Source organism: Oncorhynchus clarkii, chromosome 9 (assembly GCF_045791955.1).
Source record: "Oncorhynchus clarkii lewisi isolate Uvic-CL-2024 chromosome 9, UVic_Ocla_1.0, whole genome shotgun sequence".
Lineage (NCBI taxonomy): Eukaryota > Metazoa > Chordata > Actinopteri > Salmoniformes > Salmonidae > Oncorhynchus > Oncorhynchus clarkii.
In genome coordinates this window covers 4,824,154-4,851,919 of record NC_092155.1, presented here as the reverse complement: position 1 = coordinate 4,851,919, position 27,766 = coordinate 4,824,154, and the positions used below count along the sequence as shown (strand labels likewise).

Here is a 27,766-nt window from a genome sequence, read left to right as displayed (position 1 = left end):
ATTACATCAAGACACCACGTCAACTCCTCTGTTAAGTACTTTTATTTTTTTTATTCTAAAACCACGTGGCATCGCTCTCTTGGTATTGTCACGCTCAAAAAACATTATTAAAATGAATTACAGTATCAGAAATAGGAAAGTAAAAACTGATTTGGAGCCGTTTACATTCTGACATTTTATAGATCAAATAAAGGTGCTATGTACATCTTGATCTCGGTGAAGACGTTATCTGGACATACAGGGTCGAAGGTCAGGGCCGGAGCCGAGTAACACCATGTCACTCAAGGGTCAAAGGTCAGGGCTGGAGCCGAGTAACACCTTGTCACTCAGGTCGAGGTCCAGGCTAAAGCCAACCCTTTTTATGGGCGGAGTGACATCACTGGCACAGAAGTTGTTGAAGCTGTCTCCATCACTATCACCATGAGCCTGCTTCTCTCCTTCTGTTAGAGACAAAGAGAGACAGACAAACAGAGAGAGAGAGAGAAACAGAAAGAGACAGAGAGAGAGAGAGAGAGAGAGAGAGAGAGAAAGAGAGAGACAGAGAGAAACAGAAAGAGAGAGAGAGAGAGACAGAGAAACAGAAAGAGAGAGAGAGACAGAGAGAGAGAAACAGAAAGAGAGAGAAAGAGAAAGATGGAGATATCAGTTTTGCTCACAGTATGTTTTCACGTATCACTGACACCAGGGGACTACAGACTTAGTCTCTCCTTACTGTTCTCCCCAGTCTATTCCTGACACCAGGGGACTACAGACTTAGTCTCTCCTTACTGTTCTCCCCAGTCTATTCCTGACACCAGGGGACTACAGACTTAGTCTCTCCTTACTGTTCTCCTCAGTCTATTCCTGACACCAGGGGACTACAGACTTAGTCTCTCCTTACTGTTCTCCCCAGTCTATTCCTGACACCAGGGGACTACAGACTTAGTCTCTCCTTACTGTTCTCCCCAGTCTATTCCTGACACCAGGGGACTACAGACTTAGTCTCTCCTTACTGTTCTCCCCAGTCTATTCCTGACACCAGGGGACTACAGACTTAGTCTCTCCTTACTGTTCTCCCCAGTCTATTCCTGACACCAGGGGACTACAGACTTAGTAAGAGTTTCCATTACCGTTCTCCCCTGTAGAGCCAGTCTCTCCAGCCCCCATAGCTGAGCCGTTAGCTACAGGGCTCATAGCATGGGGATCCTCATCACCACCCTCTCTCTCAGACTCCCAGATCTCCTGATCTAAACATATGGATATTACAGAGCATTCAGAAAGTATTCAGACCCCTTGACCCCCCCACCTCATCAATCTAACACACAATACCCCTTAATGACATCACAATACCCCATGACGACATCGCAATACCCTATAATGACATCACAATACCCCATAACGACGTCACAATACCCTATAATGACATCACAATACCTCATAATGACATCACAATACCCTACAATAACATCACAATACCCTATAATGACAAAACAAAAACAGGTTTAGACATTTTAGCAATTATTGTTTTTAAATACGGAAATATAACATTTGCATAAGTATTCAGACCCTTTACTCAGTACTTTGTTGAAGCACCTTTGGCAGCGATTACAGCCTTGAGTCTTCTTGGGTACGACGCTATAAGCTTGTCACACCTGTATTTGTGGATTTTCTCCCATTCTTCTCTGCAGATCCTCTCAAGCTCTGTGAGGTTGGATGGGGAGAGTTTTTGCTCTGACATGCACTGCCAACTGTGGAACCTTATATAGACAGGTGTGTGTCTTTCCAAATCATGTCCAATCAACTGAATTTACCACAGGTGGACTCCAAGTTGTAGTAACGTCTCAAGGATGATCAATGGAAACAGGATGCACCTGAGCTCCATTTTGAGTCTCCTAGCAAAGAGTTTACACTTTTCTCTACATTTGTGTACATTTCTAAAAACCTGTCTGTTCTTTGTCATTATAGGGTATTGTGTTTCGATTGATGAGGGGAAAAAAGTTACTGGTTACCAAATAGTAATGCCACCATGGTTACCAAATAGTAATGCCACCATGGTTACCAAATAGTAATGCCACCATGGTTACCAAATAGTAATGTCACCATGGTTACCAAATAGTAATGTCACCATGGTTACCAAATAGTAATGTCACCATGGTTACCAAATAGTAATGTCACCATGGTTACCAAATAGTAATGCCACCATGGTTACCAAATAGTAATGCCACCATGGTTACCAAATAGTAAAGCCACCATGGTTACCAAATAGTAATGTCACTATGGGTACCAAATAGTAATGTCACTATGGGTACCAAATAGTAATGTCACCATGGTTAACAAATAGTAATGTCACTGGGTACCAAATAGTAATGTCACCATGGTTACCAAATAGTAATGTCACTATGGGTACCAAATAGTAATGTCACCATGGTTACCAAATAGTAACGCCACCATGGTTACCAAATAGTAATGTCACCATGGTTACCATTGTTGGGTTCGAAGGTTCCGGGTTGTTCCATGCAGGTGAGGGGGGTGTCGTGGTCATAACCTGGATACTGCAGATCAAACGAGTACCTCTGTGGAGAAACAATAATATCAGCATAGCGTAATTATCAGACACGTACCTCTGTGGAGAAAAGATCACATCCACATCTTAACGGCGACCAAAACACCAGTAATATTGAATGGTTATCAGACAACATGACCATTGTACATTAATTATCAGACAGATCTGAAGACTTGTATGGAATGTGATTCGATGACTGTGACCCACCTAGAACCTTTCAGAATTCATATTTCCTCATACCACTCCAGGTAAACAATATCGTTTTTCCCCCTTTCTTTTACCAAAGCCTTGGAGGAACAGACTGCAAAACATAGCCTTCACAACAAGCAAAGCCCTGAGTCTTCCTTCACTATGTAATACAGTAACAGGGTCGTGTTTTAAAGCCCTGACTCTTCCTTCACTATGTAATACAGTAACAGGGTTGTGTTTTAAAGCCCTGAGTCTTCCTTCACTATGTAATACAGTAACAGGGTTGTGTTTTAAAGCCCTGACTCTTCCTTCACTATGTAATACAGTAACAGGGTTGTGTTTTAAAGCCCTGACTCTTCCTTCACTATGTAATACAGTAACAGGGTTGTGTTTTAAAGCCCTGACTCTTCCTTCACTATGTAATACAGTAACAGGGTTGTGTTTTAAAGCCCTGACTCTTCCTTCACTATGTAATACAGTAACAGGGTTGTGTTTTAAAGCCCTGAGTCTTCCTTCACTATGTAATACAGTAACAGGGTTGTGTTTTAAAGCCCTGACTCTTCCTTCACTATGTAATACAGTAACATGGTTGTGTTTTAAAGCCCTGACTCTTCCTTCACTATGTAATACAGTAACAGGGTTGTGTTTTAAAGCCCTGACTCTTCCTTCACTATGTAATACAGTAACAGGGTTGTGTTTTAAAGCCCTGACTCTTCCTTCACTATGTAATACAGTAACAGGGTTGTGTTTTAAAGCCCTGACTCTTCCTTCACTATGTAATACAGTAACAGGGTTGTGTTTTAAAGCCCTGACTCTTCCTTCACTATGTAATACAGTAACAGGGTTGTGTTTTAAAGCCCTGAGTCTTCCTTCACTATGTAATACAGTAACAGGGTTGTGTTTTAAAGCCCTGACTCTTCCTTCACTATGTAATACAGTAACAGGGTTGTGTTTTAAAGCCCTGACTCTTCCTTCACTATGTAATACAGTAACAGGGTTGTGTTTTAAAGCCCTGGATGTCTCACCCTGGACTTCTTCCTCAGGATATAGAGAATCACCACCAGACACACAACAGCCAACAATATGAGAAACAGGATTACATAGCCTACAGGAGAGAGAGATGGGGGGGGGGGGGGGGGGGGGGGTAGAGGGCGAGAGAGAGAGAGAGAGAGAGAGAGAGAGAGAGAGTAGAGAGAGAGGGAGAGGAGGGGGTAGAGGGCGAGAGAGAGAGAGAGAGAGAGAGAGTAGAGAGAGAGGGAGAGGGTGAGAGAGAGAGAGGGGGGATAGAGAGAGAGAGAGGGGGGTAGAGAGAGGGGGGGTAGAGAGAGGGGGGGGTAGAGAGAGAGGGGGGTAGAGAGAGAGGGGGGTTAGAGAGAGAGGGGGGGTAGAGAGAGAGGGGGGTTAGAGAGAGAGGGGGGGTAGAGAGAGAGGGGGGAGGAGAGAGAGAGTGGGGGTAGAGAGCGGGGGTAGAGAGAAAGGGGGTAGAGAGAGAGGGGGGTAGAGAGAAAATGGTGGATGGAGAGAGAGGGGGGGGTGGAGAGAGGGTGGATGGAGAGAGAGGGGGGTAGAGAGGGTGGATGGAAAGAGAGAGTGGGGGTACAGAGGGGGGGTAGAGAGAGAGGGGGTAGAGAGAAAGGGGGTAGAGAGAAAATGGTGGATGGAGAGAGAGGGGGGGGTGGAGAGAGGGTGGATGGAGAGAGAGGGGGTAGAGAGGGTGGATGAGAGAGAGAGTGGGGGTAGAGAGAGAGGGGGTAGAGAGAATGGTGGATGGAGAGAGAGGGGGGGTAGAGAGAGGGTGGATGGAGAGAGAGGGGGGTAGAGAGGGTGGATGGAGAGAGAGGGGGGTAGAGAGGTGGGGTAGAGAGAGAGGGGGTAGAGAGAGAGGGGGGTAGAGAGAAAATGGTGGATGGAGAGAGAGGGGGGGTAGAGAGGGTGGATGGAGAGAGAGGGGGGTAGAGAGGGTGGATGGACAGAGAGGGGGTAGAGAGGTGGGGTAGAGAGATAGGGGGGGTAGAGAGGGTGGATGGAGAGAGAGGGGGGTAGAGAGAGGGGGGGGTAGAGAGGGTGGATGGAGAGAGAGGAGGGGTAGAGAGGGTGGATGGAGAGAGAGGGGGGTAGAGAGGGTGGATGGAGAGAGAGGGGGGGTAGAGAGGGTGGATGGAGAGAGAGGGGGGTAGAGAGGGTGGATGGAGAGAGAGGGGGGTAGAGAGAAAATGGTGGATGGAGAGAGAGGGGGGGTAGAGAGAGGGTGGATGGAGAGAGAGGGGGGTAGAGAGGGTTGATGGAGAGAGAGGGGGGTAGAGAGGTGGGGTAGAGAGAGAGGGGGTAGAGAGAGAGAGGGAGGTAGAGAGAAAATGGTGGATGGAGAGAGAGGGGGGGTAGAGAGGGTGGATGGAGAGAGAGGGGGGTAGAGAGGGTGGATGGAGAGAGAGGGGGGTAGAGAGGTGGGGTAGAGAGAGAGGGGGGGTAGAGAGGGTGGATGGAGAGAGAGGGGGGGTAGAGAGGGTGGATGGAGAGAGAGGGGGGTAGAGAGGGTGGATGGAGAGAGAGGGGGGTAGAGAGGGTGGATGGAGAGAGAGGGGGGGTAGAGAGGGTGGATGGAGAGAGAGGGGGGTAGAGAGGGTGGATGGAGAGAGAGGGGGGTAGAGAGGGTGGATGGAGAGAGAGGGGGGGTAGAGAGGGTGGATGGAGAGAGAGGGGGGTAGAGAGGGGGGTAGAGAGAGGGGGGTAGAGAGAAAATGGAGGATGGAGAGAGAGGGGGGGTAGAGAGAGGGTGGATGGAGAGAGAGGGGGGTAGAGAGGGTGGATGGAGAGAGAGGGGGGTAGAGAGGTGGGGTAGAGAGAGAGGGGGTAGAGAGAGAGAGGGGGGTAGAGAGAAAATGGTGGATGGAGAGAGAGGGGGGGTAGAGAGGGTGGATGGAGAGAGAGGGGGGTAGAGAGGGTGGATGGAGAGAGAGGGGGGGTAGAGAGAGGGGGGGGTAGAGAGAGGGGGGGGGTAGAGAGAGGGGGGTAGAGAGAGAGAATGTTGTGAATAGGGCTGCAGTTCATTCATAAACATTTGTCAAACAAAAAAGTTTTTAAAAAATGACTCAAAATTCCTATTGGTCATATATACCTGCAATGTCACTTCCTCTTGTAGCTGAAACACAAAACAAACACAGAAACAATGTCATCGATATATTATTTATATACAGTGTTATGCACACAGACCAGAGAGACAACTGATGTGACTGGTGTGTGTGTGTGTGTGTGTGTGTGTGTGTGTGTGTGTGTGTGGTTAGAGAGACAGGAAGACAGGCTTCAGGCCTGCAGCTACCGTACAATGCTTTGTTCTACTCACACCGACGAGGAAGGGGAGGACCATCCTCCTCAGTCAATTTAATACAAATTAAAATTGTGAAAACATTGTTTTAAAAAAGTTACCCTTTTTTTTTATAGATAAAACTATACTAAATATATTTACGTCACCAAATACTTATACAAAACACTGTGTTGCAATGAAGGTCTACAGTAGCCTCAACAGCACTCTGTAGGGTAGCACCATGGTGTAGCCAGGGGACAGTTAGCTTCCATCCTTCTCTGGGTACATTGACTTCAATACAAAACGTAGGAGGCTCATGGTTCTCACCGCCCTTCCATAGACTTACACTGTAATTAGGACAACTTCCGGAGGACGTCCTCCAACACCTATCAGAGCTCTTGCAGCATGAACTGACATGTTGTCCATCCAATCAAAGGATCAGAGAATGAATCTCGTACTGAAAGCATAAGCTACAGCTAGATAGCACTGCAGTGTCTAAAATGTGGTGAGTAGTTGACTCAAAGAGAGAGAAAGACAATTGTTGAACAGTTTTGAACAAATACATTTCCTCCAAAATTGAACGCAGCTGGCTAGTTTAGTTACTGAAAACACCCGGCTCAAACAAAGAGAGAAAGTCATTTATTTTCTTCCAGTTTTACTTATTTAGCAAGTGCAGCTAGCTAGTTTAGCCTACTCAAACACCCGGCTCAAACAGAGGGATGCCATGTTAGCTAGCTGGCTATAACAGAGGGATGCTATGTTAGCTAGCTGGCCATAACAGAGGGATGCTATGTTAGCTAGCTGGCTATAACATAGGGATGCTATGTTAGCTAGCTGGCTATAACAGAGGGATGCTTTGTTAGCTAGCTGGCTATAACAGAGGGATGCTATGTTAGCTAGCTGAATATAACATAGGGATGCTATGTTAGCTAGCTGGCTATAACAGAGGGATGCTATATTAGCTAGCTGGCTATAACAGAGGGATGCTATGTTAGCTAGCTGGCTATGACAGAGGGATGTTATATTAGCTAGCTGGCTATGACAGAGGGATGCTATGTTAGCTAGCTGGCTATGACAGAGGGATGTTATATTAGCTAGCTGGCTATGACAGAGGGATGTTATGTTAGCTAGCTGGCTATGACAGAGGGATGCTATGTTAGCTAGCTGGCTATGACAGAGGGATGTTATATTAGCTAGCTGGCTATGACTATCCAACACAACACTGGAACTCTTTCAAGTCAAGGTAAGTGTTTTGATTTTACAAATGTATTGCCACTGGGGCCCACTGGTGTAACTGCTAAACCGCTTGCTGACTGTACTGAATGATTGTAGTGGGTTTACTAACGCGTTAGTTCTAGTAGCTATGTTGACCATGACGTGACAACGATGTTAAGACTTTTTTTTATTTACAATGACGGCCTACCGGGGAACAGTTCAGGGGCAGAAGGACAGATTTTTACCTTGTCAGCTCGGGGGATTCGATCTTTCGGTTACTAGTCCAATGCTCTAACCACTAGGCTACCTGCTCTCACCACTAGGCTCTAACCACTAGGATACCTGCTCTAACCACTAAGCTCTAACCACTAGGCTAGCTGCTCTAACCACTAGGCTCTAACCACTAGACTCTAACCACTAGGCTACCTGCTCTAACCACTAGGCTACCTGTCTCTAACCACTAGGCTACCTGCTCTAACCTCTAGGCTAGCTGCTCTAACCACTAGGCTAGCTGCTCCAACCACTAGGCTACCTGCTCCAACCACTAGGCTACCTGCTCTAACCACTAGGCTCTAACCACTAGGCTACCTGCTCTAACCACTAGGCTACCTGTCTCTAACCACTAGGCTACCTGTCTCTAACCACTAGGCTATCTGCTCCAACCACTAGGCTACCTGCTCTAACCACTAGGCTCTAACCACTAGGCTACCTGCTCTAACCACTAGGCTCTGACCACTAGGATACCTACTCTAACCACTAGGCTCTAACCACTAGGCTACCTGCTCTAACCACACTAGGCTACCTGCTCTAACCACTAGGCTACCTGCTCTAACCACTAGGCTACCTGCTCTAACCACTAGGCTCTAACCACTAGGCTACCTGCTCTAACCACTAGGCTACCTGCACTAACCACAGGGACTAAAGACAGACAGGGAGAGAGAGCAGGGACTAAAGACAGACAGAGAGAGAGAGCAGGGACTAAAGACAGACAGAGAGAGAGAGCAGGGACTGAAGACAGACAGAGAGAGAGAGCAGGGACTAAAGACAGACACACACACACAAGTTGTCCGTTACCTGGTAATGATGTTGTGGTTTCCGTGGTCGCAGTGGTCTCCCTGCCCTGTGATTGGCTGAGGGCTGTCAACCCTGACGATGTAGTCTGGGCGGTCTGGTTGGCTGTAGAGGGGGTCAGGCTGGCTGTAGAAGGGGTCAGGCTGGCTGTAGACGGGGTTAGGCTGGCTGTAGAGGGGCTCAGGTTGGCTGTAGACGGGGTCAGGCTGGCTGTAGAGGGGGTCAGGCTGGCTGTAGAGGGGGTCAGGCTGGCTGTAGAGGGGGTCAGGCTGGCTGTAGAGGGGCTCAGGTTGGCTGTAGAGGGGCTCAGGCTGGCTGTAGAGGGGCTCAGGCTGGCTATAGAGGGGCTCAGGCTGGCTGTAGAGGGGGTATCAGTAGGGGTGGAGGTGGAGTTGATGGATATGCTGCCTTCAACAGAAACTTCCTCTGCTCTGGACCCCATCAGCACCAGGAGGCCTGGAGGACAGGAGAAATAGAGAAAACAGCTCATTCAGACTCATCCGACACATGCTGACTAAACATATCACAGTGATAGGGAGGGAATGGATGGAAAGAGAGAGATAACAGAGAGGGAGAGATAACACAGAGAACAGAGAGAGAGAGAACAGATAGAGATAATTGAGAGAGAACAGAGAGAGAGAGAACAGATAGAGATAATTGAGAGAGAACAGAGAGGGAGAGATAACAGAGAGAACAGAGAGAGATAACAGAGAGGGAGAGAGAGAACAGAGAGGGAGAGATAACAGAGAGAACAGAGAGAGATAACAGAGAGGGAGAGAGATAACAGAGAGAGATAACACAGAGGGAGAGATAACACAGAGAACAGAGAGAGATAACAGAGAGAGAGAGAAATAACACAGAGAACAGAGAGGGAGCGATAACACAGAGAACAGAGAGATAATTGAGAGAGAGAACAGAGAGAGATAACAGAGAGAGAGAGAGAACAGAGAGATAATTGAGAGAGGAAATAAGTGTTGTAGAACAATAAACAATTGATAAACTCACCCAGGACATAGATCTGAATGCAGATTGATGGCATATTGATGATTTATCACCTTATGGGTTTGGACAGTACCAAGTCTGTCACACGTGTAGAGACGAAAGTAAAGTATTTTTCTCCTCAGCGTCTCTCTCTGACAGGAATTGAGTCACAGACCACAAACCGCTAGCTGGGCTGTCTCTTAGTAGACTATAGTCACTTCTCCTCGGCTCCTCTGTATCCTCATATTAGATGAAACCAACATACTGTAGGTATTCAACTCTGACCCTACGAACTCTGCAGTTTTCACTTCTACCTGATTACTAATATAACCCAGGTCTAAATCAGGCCCTGAGTAGAGGGGAATCACTAAATCAGTCTCTGATTAGAGGGGAATCACCCACCTGGTGTCTCAGGGCTAAATCAGGCCCTGATTAGAGGGGAATCACCCACCTGGTGTCCCAGGTCTAAATCAGTCCCCGATTAGAGGGGAATTACCCACCCGGTGTCCAAGGTCTAAATCAGTCCCCGATTAGAGGAGATATCACCCACCTGGTGTCCCAGGTCTAAATCAGTCCCTGATTAGAGGGGGATCACCCACCGGGTGTCCCAGGTCTAAATCAGGCCCTGAATAGAGGGGAATTACCCACCCGGTGTCCAAGGTCTAAATCAGTCCCTGATTAGAGGGGAATCACTCACCTGGTGTCCCAGGTCTAATTCAGTCCCTGATTAGAGGGGAATCACCCACCCGGTGTCCCAGGTCTAATTCAGTCCCTGATTAGAGGGGAATCACCCACCCGGTGTCCCAGGTCTAATTCAGTCCCTGATTAGAGGGGAATCACCCACCCGGTGTCCCAGGTCTAATTCAGTCCCTGATTAGAGGGGAATCACCCACCTGGTGTCCCAGGTCTAAATCAGGCCCTGAGCAGAGGGGAATCACCCACCTGATTAGAGGAGAATCACCCACCTGGTTAGAGTTGAGTTTGAGAGCTGTGGTGGATGGGTGCTGGCAAAGTTCTGTTTTCACTTGCACAGTTGGTTGATGAAGGGGAGACAGACGAGGGAGAGGAAGCTGCTTAAGACTATTGAAACACAACCCTGGCCCTCCCCTCTGACAGGATGCTCACTCTCTCTCTGGCCCTCCCCTCTGACAGGAGGCTCACTCTCTCTCTGGCCCTCCCCTCTGACAGGATGCTCACTCTCTCTCTGGCCCTCCACTCTGACAGGATGCTCACTCTCTCTCTGGCCCTCCACTCTGACAGGATGCTCACTCTCTCACTGGCCCTCCCCTCTGACAGAATGCTCACTCTCTCTCTGGCCCTCCCCTCTGACAGGATGCTCACTCTCTCTCTGGCCCTCCCCTCTGACAGGATGCTCACTCTCTCTCTGGCCCTCCCCTCTGACAGGATACTCACTCTCTCTCTGGCCCTCCCCTCTGACAGGATGCTCACTCTCTCTCTGGCCCTCCCCTCTGACAGGATGCTCACTCTCTCTCTGGCCCTCCCCTCTGACAGGATGCTCACTCTCTCTCTGGCCCTCCCCTCTGACAGGATGCTCACTCTCTCTCTGGCCCTCCCCTCTGACAGGATGCTCACTCTCTCTCTGGCCCTCCCATCAGACAGGATGCTCACTCTCTCTCTGGCCCTCCCCTCTGACAGGATGCTCACTCTCTCTCTGGCCCTCCACTCTGACAGGATGCTCACTCTCTCTCTGGCCCTCCCCTCTGACAGGATGCTCACTCTCTCTCTGGCCCTCCACTCTGACAGGATGCTCACTCTCTCACTGGCCCTCCCCTCTGACAGGATGCTCACTCTCTCTCTGGCCCTCCCATCAGACAGGATGCTCACTCTCTCTCTGGCCCTCCCCTCTGACAGGATGCTCACTCTCTCTCTGGCCCTCCACTCTGACAGGATGCTCACTCTCTCTCTGGCCCTCCCCTCTGACAGGATGCTCACTCTCTCTCTGGCCCTCCCCTCTGACAGGATGCTCACTCTCTCTCTCTGGCCCTCCCCTCTGACAGGATGCTCACTCTCTCTCTCTGGCCCTCCCCTCTGACAGGATGCTCACTCTCTCTCTCTGGCCCTCCCCTCTGACAGGATGCTCACTCTCTCTCTCTGGCCCTCCCCTCTGACAGGATGCTCACTCTCTCTCTCTGGCCCTCCCCTCTGACAGGATGCTCACTCTCTCTCTCTGGCCCTCCCCTCTGACAGGATGCTCACTCTCTCTCTCTGGCCCTCCCCTCTGACAGGATGCTCACTCTCTCTCTCTGGCCCTCCCCTCTGACAGGATGCTCACTCTCTCTCTCTGGCCCTCCCCTCTGACAGGATGCTCACTCTCTCTCTCTGGCCCTCCCCTCTGACAGGATGCTCACTCTCTCTCTCTGGCCCTCCCCTCTGACAGGATGCTCACTCTCTCTCTCTGGCCCTCCCCTCTGACAGGATGCTCACTCTCTCTCTCTGGCCCTCCCCTCTGACAGGATGCTCACTCTCTCTCTCTGGCCCTCCCCTCTGACAGGATGCTCTCTGTCTCCCTGTGGTTCTCTCTCAATTTGCATTTGAATTCAAAGAGCTTTATTGCCATGGGGAAACATATGTTAACATTGCCAAAGCAAGTGAACTAGATAATAAACAAAAGTTAAACAAAAAATGAACAGTAAACATCACACTCACAACAGTTCCAAACTAATAGAGACATTTCAAATGTCATATTGTGTGTATGTACAGTGTTGTAATGATGTGCAAATAGTTCAAGTACAAAAAATAAATAAACATAAATATGGGTTGTGTTTACAATGGTGTGTGTTCTTCACTGGTTGCCCTTTTCTCGTGGCAACAGGTCACACATCTTGCTGCTGTGACGGCACACTGTGGAATTATCAACACGTGGATTTGTTTCCGAATTCTTTGTAGGTCTGTGCAATCTGAGGGAAATGTGTGTCAGGAGGTCAGGAAGTGCAGCTCAGTTTCCACCTCATTTTGTGGGCAGTGAGCCAAGTGTGCCTACGACGGTCTTTCTCAAAAGCAAGGCTACGCTCACTGTGTGTGCTTCTCTCGGGCTCTCGCTCTGTCAGGAAGTAGACTTAACAAGGACGTTGTGTGCAGGTTGTTTCCAGGCAGAATTCAACCTCGTCTCCTTTACAGGCCACTGACAACTCAAAGGGGAATATACAGTACCAGTGTGCTGCCTTCAAATGCTCCCTGGAATCTCTTATTTCCCAGTTGTGAGGTCATAAATGTATAGATACACTACCAGTCAAAAGTTTGAACACCTACTCATTCAAGGGTTTTTCTTCATTTTTACTATTTTCTACTGTAGAATAATAGTGAAGACATCAAAACTATGAAATAACACATATGGAATCATGTAGTAACCAAAAAAGTGTTAAACAAATCAAAATATATTTTATATTTGAGATTCTTCAAAGTAGCCACCCTTTGCCTTGATGACAGCTTTACACACTCTTGGCATTCTCTCAACCAGCTTCATGAGGTAGTCACCTGGAATGCATATCAATTAACAGGTGTGCCTTGTTAAAAGTACATTTGTGGAATTTCTTTCCTTCTTAATGCGTTTGAGCCAATCAGTTGTGTTGTGACAAGGTAGGGGTGGTATACAGAATATAGCCCTATTTGGTAAAATACCAAGTCCATATTATGGCAAGAACAACTCAAATAAGCAAAGAGAAATGACAGTCCATCATTAATTTAAGACATGAAGGTCAGTCAATCTGGAAAATGTCAAGAACTTTGAAAGTTTCTTCAAGTGAAGTCGCAAAAACCATCAAGCGCTATGATGAAACTAGCTCTCATGAGGACCCGCCACAGGAAAGGAAGACCCAGAGTTCCCTCTGCTGCAGAGGACACGCTCATTAGAGTTACCAGCCTCAGAAATTGCAGACCAAATAAATGCTTCACTGAGTTCAAGTAACAGACACATCTCAACATCAACTGTTTAGAGGAGACTGGGTGAATCAGGTCTTCATGGTGAAATTGCTGCAAAGAAACCACTACTAAAGGACACCAAGATGAGACTTGCTTGGGCCAAGAAACACTAGCAATGGACATTAGACCTGTGAAACTCTGTCCTTTGGGTCCAAATTTTAGATTTTTGGTTCCAACCGCCGTGTGTTTGTGAGATGCAGTGTAGGTGAACGGATGATCTTCGCATGTGTGGTTCCCACCATGAAGCATGGAGGAGGGGGAGGTGGTGTGGGGGTGCTTTGCTGGTGACACTGTCAGTGATTTATGTAGAATTCAAGGCACACTTAACCAGCATGGCTACCACAGCATTCTGCAGCAATACACCATCCCATCTGGTTTGGGCTTAGTGGGACTCTATCATTTGTTTTTCAACAGGACAATGACCCAACACACCTCCAGGCTGTGTAAGGTCTATTTGACCAAGAAGGAGAGTGATGGAGTGCTGCATCAGATGACCTGGCCTCCACAATCACCTGACGTCAACCCATTTGAGATGGTTTGGGATGAGTCAGACCACAGAAAAAAGCCAACAAATGCTCAGCATATGTGGGAACTCCTTCAATACTGTTGGAAAAGCATTCCAGGTGAAGCTGGTTGAGAGAATGCCAAGAGTGTGAAAAGTTGTCATCAAGGCAAAGGGTGGCTACTTTGAATAATCTCAAATATATTTAGATTTATTGAACACTTTTTTGGTTACTACATGATTCCATATGTGTTATTTCATAGTGTTGATGTCTTCACTATTATTCTACAATGTAGAAAATAGTAAAAATAAAGAAAAACCCTTGAATGAGTAGGTGTTCTAAAACTTTTGACTGGTCCTGTGTATAAAATGGAAAATGTCAAAGTACCTCATTTAAAACCCACCCCTTGCATGCTATCCATCCAACCACGCCTCATATCCTGTGCTGCTGTACCAGATTCTCCCTTCAGAGGGGGGACAGTGCCTCCTGCTGGTTAAACTGTGGTATAACACTGGATTAGGCTTGGACCTATAGCTAGTAAAAGCAGACCTATAGCTAGTAAAAGCAGACCTATAGCTAGTAAAAGCAGACCTATAGCTAGTAAAAGCAGACCTATAGCTAGTAAAAGCAGACCTATAGCTAGTAAAAGCAGACCTACGGAGATCAAACTCAAAACACATTTAATTCAACAACAGACAGAGAGATACATTCATTCCCAGTCAGAACAGACAGCAAGTCTAGTCACACGGGAGTAAACCTTACATGGTCTCGTTGAAGTCTTCAAATCATCTTTACATCAGACACCAACCGAAAGACAGGCCATCAGACTAATATGGAATTAACAACATCAATAACACACAGAGAGATTGCTGCCAACACGGCACCCTATTCCCTATATAGTGCACTACTTTATACCAGAGCCCTATTCCCTATATAGTGCACAACTTTTGACAAGGGTCCATAGGAACACACGTAGGGGTCCGGTCTATATTAGTGCACTATATAGGGAATAGGGCTCTGGTATAAAGTAGTGCACTATATAGGGAATAGGGTGCCATTTGGGATGCAGGCAGAGACCGTAATACGTTGAGTGGCTCCATGTAATCTTAAATGAAAAGGATTTCAGGTTAACTTGAAAATTAGAATAATATTTCACTTTTTAAAAAAAAATTAGCATTCCAATTCCCTTATTTGTCAACACTGTACACTTAAGGGTTCCACCCGGAACTCTGGAAAGTTCTAGTCAGAACCCTGAGGAGGTTCCACCCGGAACCCTCAGTGTCATCTGATGGTGCGGTACATCATGAAGTCGACCGTGGTGCATCTTGGGAACTTGCCGATGGAGCTCTCCTCCACGGGGGTATATACTTTGATCTGTCTCATGTGCGTGTCTCTGCCGTTCTGATGGTTGGCTAACACAGCGATCTGGATCATGAACGTCCTGACAAATGAAATACATTAGAAACATTAGGACAGAGAATTTAACATATAGAAAGAATATCATTGGTCAAAGCAGTGTGTTTGAGACACTTGTCAGAACAACACATATAAATGTACCTGATGGGGTTGTTGACTGTGTCCAGAAGAGGAATGTGGATCCAACCGCTAGGCTCTACCATCTCTAACTGCTGCAGTGGGGGGAGGAGGAGGAGGAGGAGGAGGAGGAAGAGGAGGAGGAAGAGCGAGGAGGAGGAAGAGGAAGAGTGAGGAGGAGGAAGAGGAGCGAGGAGGAGGAAGAGGAGTGAGGAAGAGCGAGGAGGAGGAAGAGGAAGAGCGAGGAAGAGGAAGAGTGAGGAGGAGGAAGAGGAGTGAGGAGGAGGAAGAGTCATTCACAATGTTCCCGGCGTTGTCTGTTGTGACATCATTCACTATGTTCCCGGCGTTGTCTGTTGTGACATCATTCACTATGTTCCCGGCGTTGTCTGTTGTGACATCATTCACTATGTTCCCGGCGTTGTCTGTTGTGACATCATTCACTATGTTCCCGGCGTTGTGACATCATTCACTATGTTCCCGGCGTTGTCTGTTGCGATAGGGACTGTTATGTTAGGCTTCTCAAGTAGAAGTCTAAAAAGTTGGACCCATTCCGAAATGGACCTGGGGCTTTCCCACCCGGACAAATATGCATAAATACATTTATCAATATAGAGACCAGTTCCTTATAGACATGGAGCCGAGTGAGGGAAGCAGCAGAAAAGTCTATTTGTAAGCTACTTTATTAACCAGAGCTGATACAGCTCAAGAGAGAGAGAGGAGGGGCCTTGAGAGAGAAAGAGCGAGCGAGAGAACCAGAGAGCGAAAGCAGGGGGAGGAGGGGCTACGAGAGAGAGAGCAGGGGGAGGAGGGGCTACGAGAGAGAGAGCAGGGGGAGGAGGGGCTACGAGAGAGAGAGCAGGGGGAGGAGGGGCTACGAGAGAGAGAGCAGGGGGAGGAGGGGCTACGAGAGAGAAAGCAGGGGTAGGAGGGGCTACGAGAGCGAGAGCAGGGGTAGGAGGGGCTACGAGAGCGAGAGCAGGGGTAGGAGGGGCTACGAGAGCGAGAGCAGGGGGAGGAGGGGCTACGAGAGCGAGAGCAGGGGGAGGAGGGGCTACGAGAGCGAGAGCAGGGGGAGGAGGGGCTACGAGAGCGAGAGCAGGGGGAGGAGGGGCTACGAGAGCGAGAGCAGGGGGAGGAGGGGCTACGAGAGCGAGAGCAGGGGGTGGAGGGGCTACGAGAGAGAGAGCAGGGGGAGGAGGGGCTACGAGAGCGAGAGCAGGGGGAGGAGGGGCTACGAGAGCGAGAGCAGGGGGAGGAGGGGCTACGAGAGCGAGAGCAGGGGGAGGAGGGGCTACGAGAGCGAGAGCAGGGGGAGGAGGGGCTACGAGAGCGAGAGCAGGGGGTGGAGGGGCTACGAGAGAGAGAGAGCAGGGGGAGGAGGGGCTACGAGAGAGAGAGCAGGGGGAGGAGGGGCTACGAGAGAGAGAGCAGGGGGAGGAGGGGCTACGAGAGAGAGAGCAGGGGGAGGAGGGGCTACGAGAGCGAGAGCAGGGGGAGGAGGGGCTACGAGAGCGAGAGCAGGGGGAGGAGGGGCTACGAGAGCGAGAGCAGGGGGTGGAGGGGCTACGAGAGAGAGAGAGCAGGGGGAGGAGGGGCTACGAGAGAGAGAGCAGGGGGAGGAGGGGCTACGAGAGCGAGAGCAGGGGGAGGAGGGGCTACGAGAGCGAGAGCAGGGGGAGGAGGGGCTACGAGAGCGAGAGCAGGGGGAGGAGGGGCTACGAGAGCGAGAGCAGGGAGAGGGGCTACGAGAGCGAGAGCAGGGGGAGGAGGGGCTACGAGAGCGAGAGCAGGGGGAGGAGGGGCTACGAGAGCGAGAGCAGGGGGAGGAGGGGCTACGAGAGCGAGAGCAGGGGGAGGAGGGGCTACGAGAGCGAGAGCAGGGGTAGGAGGGGCTACGAGAGCGAGAGCAGGGGTAGGAGGGGCTACGAGAGCGAGAGCAGGGGTAGGAGGGGCAACGAGAGCGAGAGCAGGGGTAGGAGGGGCTACGAGAGCGAGAGCAGGGGTAGGAGGGGCTACGAGAGAGAGAGCAGGGGGAGGAGGGGCTACGAGAGCGAGAGCAGGGGGAGGAGGGCTGCTTAGGTCTAGCCTACAGACCGACTTAGTGGTTCTATTTAAAACATGTAATGTTTGTTGAATTCATTGGGGTTCATAGTGCAAGGGTCTCGTATCGTTAATGCATTAGTAATAACAGTTAACATGTAGACACTGATACATATAACAGTTATAACATCACATAACAGTTATAACATGTAGACACTGATACATAACAGTTATAACATCCCATAACAGTTATAACATGTAGACACTGATACATAAGTTATAACATCTAGACACTGATACATAACAGTTATAACATCTAGACACTGATACATAACAGTTATAACATCACATAAGTTATAACATGACATAAGTTATAACATCACATAACAGTTATAACATGTAGACACTGATACATATAACAGTTATAACATCACATAACAGTTATAACATGTAGACACTGATACATATAACAGTTATAACATCACATAACAGTTATAACATGTAGACACTGATACATATAACAGTTATAACATCACATACCAGTTATAACATGTAGACACTGATACATAAGTTATAACATGTAGACACTGATACATATAACAGTTATAACATCACATAACAGTTATAACATGTAGACACTGATACATATAACAGTTATAACATCACATAACAGTTATAACATGTAGACACTGATACATATAACAGTTATAACATCACATACCAGTTATAACATGTAGACACTGATACATAACAGTTATAACATGTAGACACTGATACATATAACAGTTATAACATCACATACCAGTTATAACATGTACACACTGATACATACCAGTTATAACATGTAGACACGGATACACAGAACAGTTATAACATCACATAACAGTTAAAATGTAGACACTGATACATATAACAGTTATAACATCACATAACAGTTATAACATGTAGACACTGATACACATAACAGTTATAACATCACATAACAGTTATAACATGTAGACACTGATACATATAACAGTTATAACATCACATAACAGTTATAACATGTAGACACTGATACATAACAGTTATAACATGTAGACACTGATACACATACCAGTTATAACATGTAGACACTGATACACACAACAGTTATAACATGTAGACACTGATACACATAACAGTTATAACATGTACACAGAAAAAGACTACACATAACATCACATAACAGTTATAACATGTAGACACTGATACATACCAGTTATAACATCACATAACAGTTATAACATGTAGACACTGATACATATAACAGTTATAACATGTAGACACTGATACATAAGTTATAACATGTAGACACTGATACATAACAGTTATAACATCACATAACAGTTATAACATGTACACACTGATACATAACAGTTATAACATCACATAACAGTTAAAGTTCTTACTCTGATCTCCTGCAGGTTGTGGAAGTTGTTTCCTACTCTGACAGAGATCTTACTGGGGGTGTAGCTCTCGTCTGACTTGTAGTCTGCATACATACACAACATCTTCACTGTAGTCTTTCTCCTGAGGAGAGGAGGAGAGAAGGAAGAGATGAATGATGGTCTTTCTCCTGAGGAGAGGAGGAGAAAAGGAAGAGATGAATGATGATCTTTCTCCTGAGGAGAGGAGGAGAGAAGGAAGAGACGAATGATGTCTTTCTCCTGAGGAGAGGAGGAAAGAAGGAAGAGACGAATGATGTCTTTCTCCTGAGGAGAGGAGGAAGAGATGAATGATGATCTTTCTCCTGAGGAGAGGTGGAGAGAAGGAAGAGATGAATGATGATCTTTTTCCTGAGGAGAGGTGGAGAGAAGGAAGAGATGAATGATGATCTTTCTCCTGAGGAGAGGAGGAGAGAAGGAAGAGATGAATGATGTCTTTCTCCTGAGGAGAGGAGGAAGAGATGAATGATGATCTTTCTCCTGAGGAGAGAAGGAAGAGATGAATGATGATCTTTCTCCTGAGGAGAGAAGGAAGAGATGAATGATGATCTTTCTCCTGAGGAGAGAAGGAAGAGATGAATGATGATCTTTCTCCTGAGGAGAGAAGGAAGAGATGAATGATGATCTTTCTCCTGAGGAGAGAAGAGATGAATGATGGTCTTTCTCCTGAGGAGAGGAGGAGAGAAGGAAGAGATGAATGATGATCTTTCTCCTGAGGAGAGGAGGAGAGAAGGAAGAGATGAATGATGATCTTTCTCCTGAGGAGAGGAGGAGAGAAGGAAGAGATGAATGATGATCTTTCTCCTGAGGAGAGAAGGAAGAGATTAATGATGGTCTTTCTCCTGAGGAGAAGAGGAGAGAAGGAAGAGATGAATGATGGTCTTTCTCCTGAGGAGAGGAGGAGAGAAGGAAGAGATGAATGATGATCTTTCTCCTGAGGAGAGAAGGAAGAGATGAATGATGATCTTTCTCCTGAGGAGAGGAGGGAAGGAAGGAAGAGATGAATGATGATCTTTCTCCTGAGGAGAGAAGGAAGAGATGAATGATGACCTTTCTCCTGAGGAGAGGAGGAAGAGATGAATGATGATCTTTCTCCTGAGGAGAGGATGAGAGAAGGAAGAGATTAATGGTGGTCTTTCTCCTGAGGAGAGGAGGAGAAAAGGAAGAGATGAATGATGATCTTTCTCCTGAGGAGAGGAGGAGAGAAGGAAGAGATGACTGATGATCTTTCTCATGAGGAGAGGAGGAGAGAAGGAAGAGATTAATGGTGGTCTTTCTCCTGAGGAGAGGAGGAGAAAAGGAAGAGATGAATGATGATCTTTCTCCTGAGGAGAGGAGGAGAGAAGGAAGAGATGAATGATGGTCTTTATCCTGAGGAGAGGAGGAGGGAAGGAAGAGATGAATGATGATCTTTCTCCCGAGGAGAGAAGGAAGAGATGAATGATGATCTTTCTCCTGAGGAGAGGAGGAGAGAAGGAAGAGATTAATGATGATCTTTCTCCTGAGGAGAGAAGGAAGAGATGAATGATGTCTTTCTCCTGAGGAGAGGAGGAGAGAAGGAAGAGATGAATGGTGGTCTTTCTCCTGAGGAGAGGAGGAGAGAAGGAAGAGATGAATGATATCTTTCTCCTGAGGAGAGGAGGGAGAGATGAATTATGATCTTTCTCCTGAGGAGAGAAGGAAGAGATGAATGATGGTCTTTCTCCTGAGGAGAGGAGGAGAGAAGGAAGAGATGAATGATGGTCTTTCTCCTGAGGAGAGGAGGAGAAAAGGAAGAGATGAATGATGGTCTTTCTCCTGAGGAGAGGAGGAGAAAAGGAAGAGATGAATGATGGTCTTTCTCTTGAGGAGAGGAGGAGAAAAGGAAGAGATGATGTATGTTGGAGATGCCTTCATTGAGATCCTGATTGACTAATTCAGTCACAGGCAGAAAGGCAGGCAGGCAGGGAGAAAGGCAGGCAGGCAGGGAGAAAGGCAGGCAGGCAGGGAGAAAGGCAGGCAGGCAGGGAGAAAGGCAGGCAGGCAGGGAGAAAGGCACGCAGGCAGGGAGAAAGGCAGGCAGGCAGGGAGAAAGGCAGGCAGGCAGGGAGAAAGGCACGCAGGCAGGGAGAAAGGCACGCAGGCAGGGAGAAAGGCACGCAGGCAGGGAGAAAGGCAGGCAGGCAGGGAGAAAGGCAGGCAGGCAGGGAGAAAGGCAGGCAGGCAGGCAGGGAGAAAGGCAGGCAGGCAGGGAGAAAGGCAGGCAGGCAGGGAGAAAGGCAGGCAGGCAGGGAGAAAGGCAGGCAGGCAGGGAGAAAGGGATACAGACTGTACCTAAACTGGATGTTGACTAGGTGTGGCTGGGATCCATCAGACTGCCAGTATGTCTCCAAGTTATCATCTCTCAGCTGGTCCACACCAAAACCTAGAGGGAGGGGGGGCAGAGTCAGTGTATGAGTTCACCAGTCAGCTGACTAGAGGAGCAGAGAAAGAACACCAGGGATGAGTTCATCAGAGACGGAGGAAAATACAAGGGTTGAGTTCATCAGACAACAAACAAACTGAAACCCGGGAGGGACTGTCCTGAATGGTCCAATAACTAGTTTTCATTACCTTTGCAAAACATTGTTTTTGCTACAGTGTGCACTAATGAATATAACCCAACTGAACTCACCTGGTTTACAGGAAGACAGAGACCACACCGCCTGAGAGCCGATCTCCCGGACCGTCCCGGTCCTCTCCAGCTGCTTGGGGTCAGAACCTGGCGGGGTCTTACTGGGGGTCGCCATGCTACACACACACAACACAGGAAGAAACAAAAACCATTGAAAATAGAATGAATTACATCAGAGGTTGCAGCCCCAATCGCTGTTGTCTGATAGGGTGGATGGTGGCGGCGTTGACAGCTCCCGCTAGGACTGTTTTACGGTGTTAATCATTACCTTGCTTGATCCCGGAGTTGCTCCGATCACAGATCTGAACAGTAAGTGTAGTTTAGTAGGATGGAGGCAGCCATAGCTGTATGGATCTGAAACAGTAAGTGTAGTTTAGTAGGATGGAGGCAGCCATAGCTGTATGGATCTGGAACAGTAAGTGTAGTTTAGGAGGATGGAGGCAGCCATAGCTGTATGGATCTGAAACAGTAAGTGTAGTTTAGTAGGATGGAGGCAGCCATAGCTGTATGGATCTGGAACAGTAAGTGTAGTGTAGGAGGATGGAGGCAGCCATAGCTGTATGGATCTGGAACAGTAAGTGTAGTGTAGGAGGATGGAGGCAGCCATATGGATTTGAACAGTAAGTGTAGTGAAGGAGGATGGAGGCAGCCATAGCTGTATGGATCTGGAACAGTAAGTGTAGTGTAGGAGGATGGAGGCAGCCATAGCTGTATGGATCTGAAACAGTAAGTGTAGTTTAGTAGGATGGAGGCAGCCATAGCTGTATGGATCTGGAACAGTAAGTGTAGTGTAGGAGGATGGAGGCAGCCATAGCTGTATGGATCTAGAACAGTAAGTGTAGTTTAGTAGGATGGAGGCAGCCATAGCTGTATGGATCTGGAACAGTAAGTGTAGTGTAGGAGGATGGAGGCAGCCATAGCTGTAAGGATCTGGAACAGTAAGTGTAGTGTAGGATGGAGGCAGCCATAGCTGTATGGATCTGGAACAGTAAGTGTAGTGTAGGAGGATGGAGGCAGCCATAGCTGTAAGGATCTGGAACAGTAAGTGTAGTGTAGGATGGAGGCAGCCATAGCTGTATGGATCTGGAACAGTAAGTGTAGTGTAGGATGGAGGCAGCCATAGCTGTATGGATCTGGAACAGTAAGTGTAGTGTAGGATGGAGGCAGCCATAGCTGTATGGATCTGGAACAGTAAGTGTAGTTTAGTAGGATGGAGGCAGCCATAGCTGTATGGATCTGGAACAGTAAGTGTAGTGTAGGATGGAGGCAGCCATAGCTGTATGGATCTGGAACAGTAAGTGTAGTTTAGTAGGATGGAGGCAGCCATAGCTGTATGGATCTGGGCGGACCGACGAGAGACGGCAGAATGTCTGACAAACGCAGGGAGACGGCAGAATAGGTGCCTAGAGTTTTCAAGAGCTAGACAAAAACACAGGTCATCTACAGCAGAGGTACGGAGGTAAAATCATTGACGTAATGATTTGAGTTTGTAGAATATATTTTTCTAGTTGTAAACACAATTTGCAAAATGTGAAACTGATGAGTGGTGAACATGAAAAGAATCACCTGTATTTGTAAACACATTCCCAAACTTGTAAACTTAAAAAAAATTGCGAGCAATCATTACATTTGTCCACTTTGCAGCATATCAATTTTGCACACTCTAAACCATTTACAATTGTCGTCGTCGTCCCCCTCTCAGGCTGCAATCCACTCCCAGTTAGACGGGGCCTGTCCAGACCCCCCCATCCAGACCCCCCCACAATGCCCTGGGGGACGTGAAGGCCTGATCAGGTCAGACTGATGTGGTATACTCATTAATTACAGTGCCTTGCGAAAGTATTCGGCCCCCTTGAACTTTGCGACCTTTTGCCACATTTCAGGCTTCAAACATAAAGATATAAAACTGTATTTTTTTGTGAAGAATCAACAACAAGTGGGACACAATCATGAAGTGGAACGACATTTATTGGAAATTTCAAACTTTTTTAACAAATCAAAAACTGAAAAATTGGGCGTGCAAAATTATTCAGCCCCCTTAAGTTAATACTTTGTAGCGCCACCTTTTGCTGCGATTACAGCTGTAAGTCGCTTGGGGTATGTCTCTATCAGTTTTGCACATCGAGAGACTGACATTTTTTCCCATTCCTCCTTGCAAAACAGCTCGAGCTCAGTGAGGTTGGATGGAGAGCATTTGTGAACAGCAGTTTTCAGTTCTTTCCACAGATTCTCGATTGGATTCAGGTCTGGACTTTGACTTGGCCATTCTAACACCTGGATATGTTTATTTTTGAACCATTCCATTGTACATTTTGCTTTATGTTTTGTATCATTTTCTTGTTGGAAGACAAATCTCCGTCCCAGTCTCAGGTCTTTTGCAGACTCCATCAGGTTTTCTTCCAGAATGGTCCTGTATTTGGCTCCATCCATCTTCCCATCAATTTTAACCATCTTCCCTGTCCCTGCTGAAGAAAAGCAGGCCCAAACCATGATGCTGCCACCACCATGTTTGACAGTGGGGATGGTGTGTTCAGCTGTGTTGCTTTTACGCCAAACATAACGTTTTGCATTGTTGCCAAAAAGTTCAATTTTGGTTTCATCTGACCAGAGCACCTTCTGCAACATGTTTGGTGTGTCTCCCAGGTGGCTTGTGGCAAACTTTAAACAACACTTTTTATGGATATCTTTAAGAAATGGCTTTCTTCTTGCCACTCTTCCATAAAGGCCAGATTTGTGCAATATACGACTGATTGTTGTCCTATGGACAGAGTCAGCTGTCAACCTCAGCTGTAGATCTCTGCAGTTCATCCAGAGTGATCAGGGGCCTCTTGGCTGCATCTCTGATCAGTCTTCTCCTTGTATGAGCTGAAAGTTTAGAGGGACGGCCAGGTCTTGGTAGATTTGCAGTGGTCTGATACTCCTTCCATTTCAATATTATCGCTTGCACAGTGCTCCTTGGGATGTTTAAAGCTTGGGAAATCTTTTTGTATCCAAATCCGGCTTTAAACTTCTTCACAACAGTATCTCGGACCTGCCTAGTGTGTTCCTTGTTCTTCATGATGCTCTCTGCGCTTTTAACGGACCTCTGAGACTATCACAGTGCAGGTGCATTTATACGGAGACTTGATTACACACAGGTGGATTGTATTTATCATCATTAGTCATTTAGGTCAACATTGGATCATTCGGAGATCCTCACTGAACTTCTGGAGAGAGTTTGCTGCACTGAAAGTAAAGGGTCTGAATAATTTTGCACGCCCAATTTTTCAGTTTTTGATTTGTTAAAAAAAGTTTGAAATATCCAATAAATGTCGTTCCACTTCATGATTGTGTCCCACTTGTTGTTGATTCTTCACAAAAAAATACAGTTTTATATCTTTATGTTTGAAGCCTGAAATGTGGCAAAAGGTCGCAAAGTTCAAGGGGGCCGAATACTTTCGCAAGGCACTGTACATTTGTCCACTTTGCAGCATGTCAATTTTGCACACTCAGACTTTTGCCAGTGCTTTAGCATCCTACCGTGACAAAAAGGGGTTTTGTAAACTATTTTTAAGATAGCTAGCTAGATTCTGTACGGAGCCATAGCTAGCATAATCATTAGAAAATACAAAAAAAAATCACCTGCTAAGACCAACAGCAACAGATAAATCCCATGATTTATTGATCAACCAGTTAGATCTGGAGTTTTAGTAAAAGCACGACTGAAGGTAGAAAATGATTTATTTCGCTTTGACATTGGCTGCATTCTGTGAATCTGTAGCTACACAGCCCTTTGATTCACATAAAACCTTAAAAATTGTCGTCCCCCCCTCTCAGGCTGCAATCCACTCCCAGTTAGACGGGGCCTGTCCTGCCAAATTGGGGGGAGAGGGAGAGCTTTGCATGCGCCTGTGTGTGTGGAGTAAGAGTGGTCTAGAGTTGTTCCCTCCCCCCTCTGGTTGCACATGATGGTAGAAATGAGGTGAAACAGATTTCAGTTTTCCTGCTTTCAGAGCACCGCCTCTACTGGGAGCACGCCGCCTCTACTGGGAGCACGCCGCCTCTACTGGGAGCACGCCGCCTCTACTGGGAGCACACCGCCTCTACTAGGAACACACCGCCTCTACTGGGAGCACACCGCCTCTACCGGGAGCACACCGCCTCTACCGGGAGCACACTGCCTCTACCAGGAGCACACCGCCTCTACTAGGAGCACACCGCCTCTACTAGGAGCACACCGCCTCTACTAGGAGCACACCGCCTCTACTAGGAGCACACCGCCTCTACTAGGAGCACGCCGCCTCTACTAGGAGCACACCGCCTCTGGTGGTAAATAGACAGCTATAAAGAATATAGATGAGAACTCTCTTGGTATATAGTGTGGTCTACAGCTTATCATGAGATACTAACCCTCACGCCAAACAACATGTGACAATTACAGTTCTGAGATATCATTACCTACCTTATTAATTTAAATAAAATAAAAATAGCCCTCATGGTTTGACATTGCAATGCAGTGACCTGGATTCAAATGTTCTTGCGGTCACAACGCGAAATACTAAGCCCTATTTTATCACGGCGAACTACCAAGGCTTGTGGCTACAAGGGGAAAGCAGAGGACTTTTTCATTCAAGCCTGAAGTGACGTGCGCTAGTAGTACGCAAAATACAGTATCGATTACCATGGGAGTTGGCAACATGACAATAACAAGTATCACGTCGATAACCCTTTACGCATCTCTGTCGAGTTAGCTAGCTAGCTATGTTATTAACAGTCATGCAAAACCATTTGTGCCAGAAACAAGAACGTTCTTATACACAGTTAGTTATATTACCTTACTCCGATGTCGTGGTTTTCCTTTTTCGTTTTTAACTAATCGTAGATGGCATTTGTTTAATGAAATATGAAATTACTGTTGCTTGTTTTGCTACTTCGAATCTCCCACTTCTCGCCCCAGGTTTGGTCGCATGTTGATGACGACACAGGAAGTGGAGACACTTCTGTCGCACAACAATGTCTTTCTCGAGCGATCTTTTCCTTCCGACTTCTCTCCTAGATCGATCGAAAGAGCATTTATGTAACTCTCTTTTTCTGTCTCTCCCTAGAAATGAAGTTGTAAAGTTAGACCTAGACACTGATCTTGGGACAGTTATTCTCCCCTTTGGTGAGGGTTAGGGCGTGGGGGTTACACTGATCCTAGACCTGTGCTTAAGGGCAGTTCTCAAATGTCCTGTTATGCATCTTACATACATTGTCCATCTGTGGTACCAGTATGAGGTGTGATAAAGGCCGTAAATGAACCGCAGGGGGAAACTGAACGCATTACAAACTCCTTGTTGAACGTGTGAACACAAAAACAAAAGAAATCTGATGTTTTTTCTGTCACACTTTCAGAGGTTTTATATATAAATTATTATTATTTTTAAATTTATTGATTGAAAAAGGTTTAGACACAGGCTAGAACTTTATTTTGTATTTATTTAACTAGGCATGTCAGTTAAGAACAAATTCTTATTCTTATTATTTAGCCTAGTGGTTAGAGCGTTGGACTAGTAACCGGAAGGTTGCGAGTTCAAACCCCCGAGCTGACAAGGTACAAATCTGTCGTTCTGCCCCTGAACAGGCAGTTAACCCACTGTTCCCAGGCCGTCATTGAAAATAAGAATTTGTTCTTAACTGACTTGCCTGGTTAAATAAAGGTAAAATAAAAAATTTACAGTGATGGCCTACCGGGAAACAGTGGGTTAACTGTATTATTCAGGGGTAGAAGGACAGATTTGTACCATGTCAGCTCAGGGATTCGATCGTGCAACCTTTCGGTTACTGGCTTACATATCCCTTTCTATTTGTGCCACTTCCCAGCTCAGTGAGACTACTGAACGCATGTCTACTGCCTGCATGACCCGTGAAAGTCTGATTCATTTCGTTCGGTTTACTCGAGTGGCCTGCGCAGTCCCCAGACCTCAACGCAATAGAGGATCTTTGTAATGATGATGTAACGGAATGTTCGCAGCAGGAACGTACCGGTGTCCAATCCGCAGCAACTACGTGATGTCATTAAGTCAGCATGGACCAACATCCCTGTGGAACGTTTACAGACACCTTGTTGAATGCCCCAAATAATTCAGGCTGTTCTGGAGGCAAAGGGGGGTCCGACCCGGTACTAGATGGGTGTACCTAATAAACTGTCCACTGACTATGCGGCATACTGGTCTGCAATATACAATACAATACCACAATACAATGATATTTTCCTGTTTATAAAAGAATACCACAACGTAACTAATTACAACCCAACTACAGATCAGCTTTTGAAACATGACTATGTTGCTAAGGAAATTCAGTCTTCAC

The 27,766-nt window shown here is 46.9% G+C and overlaps 3 protein-coding genes across 6 annotated transcripts in view; 1 reads left to right on the top strand and 2 right to left on the bottom strand.

Moving 5' to 3' along the window:
• LOC139415792 (galactose-specific lectin nattectin-like) overlaps window positions 1-27,766 on the top strand; it is a 1,187,935-nt gene that overhangs the window by 638,879 nt on the left and 521,290 nt on the right. The window lies entirely within an intron of this gene.
• LOC139417059 (uncharacterized) lies at window positions 30-9,453 on the bottom strand. 3 transcript variants are annotated; one of them, XM_071166307.1, is made up of 7 exons: window positions 9,324-9,453; window positions 8,322-8,774; window positions 5,847-5,870; window positions 3,757-3,836; window positions 2,462-2,552; window positions 1,110-1,226; window positions 30-440 (listed from the first exon to the last, which is right to left on the bottom strand). In XM_071166307.1, exons 1-7 carry the CDS (start codon window positions 9,355-9,357, stop codon window positions 289-291), a joined length of 951 nt encoding a protein of 316 aa, XP_071022408.1. In that variant the 5' UTR covers window positions 9,358-9,453; the 3' UTR covers window positions 30-288. The 3 variants fall into 3 exon arrangements, with proteins under 3 accessions (XP_071022408.1, XP_071022407.1, XP_071022409.1); XM_071166306.1 differs by having other exon boundaries at window positions 5,847-5,877; window positions 8,323-8,774; window positions 9,324-9,422; XM_071166308.1 differs by lacking the exon at window positions 1,110-1,226 and having other exon boundaries at window positions 9,324-9,437.
• On the bottom strand, window positions 14,407-26,405 carry LOC139417058 (anaphase promoting complex subunit 10). The gene is made up of 6 exons (XM_071166304.1): window positions 26,250-26,405; window positions 21,437-21,552; window positions 21,097-21,187; window positions 18,748-18,868; window positions 15,299-15,369; window positions 14,407-15,182 (listed from the first exon to the last, which is right to left on the bottom strand). The coding sequence occupies exons 2-6, from the start codon at window positions 21,549-21,551 to the stop codon at window positions 15,023-15,025; spliced, it is 558 nt and encodes a 185-aa protein (XP_071022405.1). The 5' UTR covers window position 21,552; window positions 26,250-26,405; the 3' UTR covers window positions 14,407-15,022.